This window comes from Saccostrea echinata, unplaced genomic scaffold (assembly GCF_033153115.1).
Source record: "Saccostrea echinata isolate AGI-Se365-2 ecotype Australia unplaced genomic scaffold, CSIRO_AGI_Sech_v1 ptg000072l, whole genome shotgun sequence".
Classification (NCBI taxonomy): domain Eukaryota; kingdom Metazoa; phylum Mollusca; class Bivalvia; order Ostreida; family Ostreidae; genus Saccostrea; species Saccostrea echinata.
In genome coordinates, this window is record NW_026889821.1 from 2020001 (window position 1) to 2025616 (window position 5616).

Genomic DNA, 5616 nt, shown 5'->3' on the forward strand with positions numbered 1-5616 from the left:
GAGTGTTATTGTTTTCTGTTACATAGAAAATCTAACGATAATCAAATTGGCAAGTCAGTGAAAATAATCATGACTGAAATATAATACCCGGCAAAATTTTACAAAGAATTTTTCAATAGCCCCAGTACTTTCCAGTAAGAAAAATGCATTCAGAGTATAGTGTGGGAATCGGCCTTGCTCTATAATTATTAAATCTATTCAAACTAATTCTGATAGAAAAAAAAACCAAGTTTAATTTTCTATAAAAATAAATAAATATGGAAACCATTATCAATCACAGAAAATAAAGAAACTGATTTATTATTGATTAATAAAAAAATTAATATACCACATTACTTTGTTTAAATTATCATATTATTAGTAGGTGTAAACGTCTTCTTCGTTCAATATTTATTATTTTTTTCTATACACGTACTGTCATTTTCTTAACAGTTCAGAAATGACTGTCACATAAGAATTGTAAATATTTGTGTTACTGCTCAGAAAGAAATGCATCATCAATTTCCACTGCCTTGTATAGTTACATTGTTTATTGGTAATATCATCTCTGGGTAAGCTCCGCCAATTTAATTAATTAACCCCGCCCATTGGGACTGCTCGGACTGCTTTCTGGAACCACTGGGACTGCTTTCTGGGACCGTTGGGACTGCTGGGACCGCTGTGGGACTGCTATGGGACTGCTCTGGGACCGCTGTGGGACTGCTTTAGCAGTCCAAGAAAGCAGTCCCCGGGACTGCTCTGGGACTGCTTTGTGTCAGGTTGGGTCTGGTTGGTACTGTATATATATATATATATATATATATATATATATATATAGAGAGAGAGAGAGAGAGAGAGAGAGAGAGAGAAAGCACAAAGAAATTCATTGTACAAGGATACCCATTTTTTCTCTCGGAAAATATTTCAAATACATTCATAGTTTGGTAGAGTAAAAACAATCTGCAATGAAAGCAAGAAAAATTATTTTGTGAATTGTAATATTAAAACATTCTACTTTACTTAGATCTTTAACTACAATTAAAATAAAACAGAAATGGCAGGTGTTAATTCAGAAAGAAATACCATCCGATATATTTGTTAACTCTCGGTCTAGTTCTTGTAATTTTTTATCATCAAATGGGTTCAAAATGGCAACGAAGTTATCCCTAATCCCGATATTTATACACGAACTTTCTAAAGAAAGTTCGGATATATTGCTGTTGCCCTGGTCCGTCCGTCCGTTTGTGACACTTTCATTTAAATCTTACTACTCTTTTAAACTCTTGGAATATGATAGGTAAAGCCCTGTAGATGTGCAATAAGGTTTTGGAATTTTTAATTTATCCCTCGGGGCAAATCGGGAGTCAAAAAATGACGTCTTTTCTTATAAAAAAAAAAAAAGCCTGGTTTCCAGAACTCCTGCTACATTTTACGCATTAGCCTAATCATCTTTCTGAAGGTGATTGGTGGTGTACTATAGATGTGCAATAAGGTTTCGGAATTTTCATTTTCACCCTGGGGTCAAATGAGGATCGAAAAATAACGTATTTTATACAAAAAGACCGTGGTTCTCAGAACTCCTGTCACATTTTATGCAGTAGCCTAACTATCATTTAGATGATTATTCATCGTGGTCTGTAGATGTGCAATAAGGTTTCGGAATTTTCATTTTTACCCTAGGGTCAAATGAATATCGAAAAATGTCGGGGTTTTTTTTATAGAGAAAGACCCTGATTCCCAAAACTTTTCTTATATTTCATGCATTAGCCTGATCTTTTGAAAGATAGGAGGTGGTGTCCTTTAGATAAGGAATAAGGTTCTGGAATTTTCATTTTCACCCTGGGGATAAAATGGGGATGGATAAATGACGTTTTTCATACAAACAGGCCCTGGTTTCCAGAACTCCTCTTACATTTTATGCAGCAGCCTAATCATTTTTTGGAAGATGATTGGTGGTGTCATATAGATGTGCAGTAATGTTTCGGACCCTGGGGGTCAAATGAGAGTTCGAAAATGACAATCTTTTTAATACAAAAAGGCTTTGGTTCTCAGAATTCCTCCTATATATTTTATGCAGTAACCTAATCATCTTTTGGTGTCCTATAAATGTGCAATAAGGTTTCGGAATTTTCAATTTTCACCCTTGGGGTTAAATGGGGGAGAACAATTACGTTTAAAGTCTTAATGTCAAAGATTTCATGAGTCATGGTGTGGTTCTCTTTCTTTCTTAATTTGACATTAAATGAAGAAAGGGTCAACGTAAAAATAAATGATGCAGAAAATCTTGTGTAAGTGTCTTCTATCTATGTTTCAGATTTGAATTCATAATGTCAAAGGATTCTCAGATAATGTCCTGAACTATACTTTCATGTATAAGATTTACCTTGACTCATAAATGGGTCAAGTTAAAAAAAACTGTTGGCAAGCATCCTTTCTCTATGCATGTACTACCTTTCTATGTTCCAAGATTGAAATTTTGATGTAAAAGGGTTCTTAAGTTATCCCACCAAAATATGGCTAAAATATTGGCGACTCGGCGTAAAACAACAATAATCAATCAATAAATCTATCTTAAATTATGGTTTGGAGGTGTTTTTTTTTCAATTTGACCTCGAGTGAAGAAAGGAATCAAGGTAAAAATTTTGATGCAGTGCATCTTGTGTAAATGTCTTTTTTCTATGTTACAATTTTTAAATCCTAATTTCAAATGTTCTCAGGTTTTAGCCTGGACTATATTTTGATGTAAAGATTGACCTTGACCTTATCAAGAGGTCAAGGTCAAAAAGTTTGGTGGCTTCAACCCAACCTCCATACCAACTTCCCATGTTCCAAGTCTTAATGTCAAAGTGTTTTCAAATTATGACTAGGACAAAATTTGATTGAAGAAGAAAACTGATAAAAACAATATGTAAGCTAGTATCGTCTACTTGTCGCATCAAAACAGTAGGAGGAGTAGAGTTTTGAAGGAAGAATAAATTTGTTTCTACATAATGTAATGAACTTGCACATGTTTCAACTTTTCGTGCCCAGTGTTTCTTCAGAAGAAGATTTTTAAGGTATTTTCCTTATACAGTAAAGCATGCTCATAGCAAATAGCTTAAAATAAAATTGACACTTACAGCGAAGCAATTTTCATTCCCAATGACTTTAAAATATATTGTTAACTTAATGGATATGAGCATTACATTTATAACGAAGCAAAATCATTGGTCCTAGAAACTTAGTTATAAGCGAGTTTTACTGTACACTCCCATATTTAGAAAACTCAATCTAATTAAAATTAGATGTTCCGAATCCGCTACCCGCTTCTCAAACATCTAACAGCATCCCATTCGGGGTCACGTCAGAGCGACCTTTCGATTATCCAATGAAATCGCCATCTCCAAAAATCTTGGCTTATAGTTCGGATGCGTTTCTTTTTTTTTTACTGCCAAACCTAAACGCCCAAGGGGTTTCGTAGTAAACAAGGTAAAGACCGTGCTATATATGAATGTGACGTGCGGGATATATAGACAGATATGCCTAGTTTGTGCATTTTCGTTTGCGTTATTCAAGTAAGAATGCCAGATTGGCGGACTATACGTTCAATTTATACCAAAATTACTTTAATTCAATGTAAGACAGTCTACTGAGCATCAATAATTTTATGATGTAGCCGTGGCACTAATTTTAGAATCGTATACAGAAGCCTGAATCTGAATGGCAAAAATTTTTATGTTTATTCATAATCGAAAGGTCTCTCTGACGTGACCCCAAATGGGATGTTGTTAGATGTTTGAGAAGCGGTAGCGGATTCGGAACATCTAATTTTAATTAGATTGTAGAAAACTTTTATCCCTTATTGTGGTCCACCCTACCTCTGAAGGTCATGACTTGAACATTGTTGAGTTTACACTAAGCAATGAAGTTTAACATAATTCTAAACACTTCTGGCCCAGTGGTTCTTGATAAGAAGATGATTTAAAAAAAAACATTAAATTTTTACTCATTTTTATTTCCCCTTAAAAGAATGTTTGACCATTTCATTTGTGGCCTACATGTACATATGATTATTATAATCTGAGGTTGGGATGACTTCCAGGGGGTCATAACCTAAACGTACCATTTAATGCATGATGACACAAGGAACGATATTATGCATGCTTAAGCGGAGTTAGTTTCGACTATTTTCAAGATACATATCATTTGGAGTTTCAGGGAGTGGGGATGACTATAGGGATCTTGACCCAATATACTATTTCATATACAATAATACAAACTAAGATGGCTTAGGGGCTTTTTATTTACTGAAAGCTATTTGATTTTTTTAAGTTTCCAGGGAGTAGGAATGAACCATGGGGGACTTTTGCACTCCCGCATATTTTGTCCCATTCTATACAGGTCTAAACCTTTAATATAATATGATCATAACGTACGTATCGCCTGTTGTAGGTACTGTTTAATTCATAATATAATCAATCTAAAACACATTAAGAATCATGAGAATTCCTACTGGTTATAATGTTTGTATACCAAGTGCAATCAAATTATGAGAACGGTAGAAGTAGTGCTCGTAGTGTGACGTAATTTCAACGCCAGACGCAGAAGTTTTCCAAAAAGGTTTATAACAAAATTGCATATTAGTTACAATATATTTTTTATACAACAATGGGTTATCTATTCAAAATATGAAATCAAATGAATTATGGGTGGCCGGGGGTTGATTTTTGACATACATAAAGTTGATGTCGTGTGGGTTTGGAAAGGGTATTTTCTCAGCCCATATACTGAAAAAATGCACAATTTGACCATCTTCCAAAGATGTCATTTTGGCATCTAAATTTTCAAAGTTTATCAAAATCGCTATGCACTATAGTAATAATATTTGTTGTTCTGACAATAAATTTAACATGATCCAATTATGAGCCAAAGATTACAACCACCTCCCCCTTTTTTAAACGAAAATCTTCTTTCAAAAATTCTCTTAAACAAAATTAAATTCTGTAATATTAGACTGGTAATGAATTTGGTTTATGGCCACATGTTCACCTGCGCATTTTATGCTTGATTTAAATTTCAAAATCATTGTTGCTTCTTCCCTGATTACCCAATTATGAAGGAGAGAGCATTTAGAGACAAACACTTTAGTGCGGTTATTACTCTCTTATGACAACATCTAGTTATTTATGATTCTTTCTGGGAAATAATACAAACAGAACCCTACTATTGTAGGTAGCAGAAAAACGAAGGAAGAAAACGGGACGGTAGAAGAAGTGACATCCATGACTGAGGTTAAAAAAGGTGAATGATTTAGAGCATCATACTAATACATACTAAAACATTACATCTATTACTTAGATCGTTAGGCCTAGCTAATATCTTAATTAAAGGCTGCTTGGCATCCATTTACACGAAATAACAATGCGAAGTATCATGCTTGCATCTATACACATCTTTTAGATACATGTATGTGTCATTTGACAAAATGTTGTTTAAAAGTAATTTAGAAAAGAGAGAGACATAAATGTTAATACATGAATCGAACATTTATTTTTATAGATATAACACAGCAAGGAACGTATAGGGAATAATTTCATTTTTTTTTTTAGATTAGGACATCGAAAGAGAAATGTTTTACGAGCCAAAAAAAAATAATCA

The 5616-nt window shown here is 33.8% G+C and overlaps 1 protein-coding gene across 1 annotated transcript in view; it reads left to right on the forward strand.

The window, feature by feature from the left end:
• LOC133176255 (uncharacterized) overlaps positions 1-5267 on the forward strand; it is a 32614-nt gene extending 27347 nt beyond the window's left edge. Inside the window, exon 6 of the mRNA XM_061311405.1 lies at positions 5191-5267. Coding sequence (XP_061167389.1) covers positions 5191-5267 — 77 coding nt within the window. The remainder of the gene's footprint in view (positions 1-5190) is intronic.
• Positions 5268-5616: the final 349 nt, after the last annotated feature.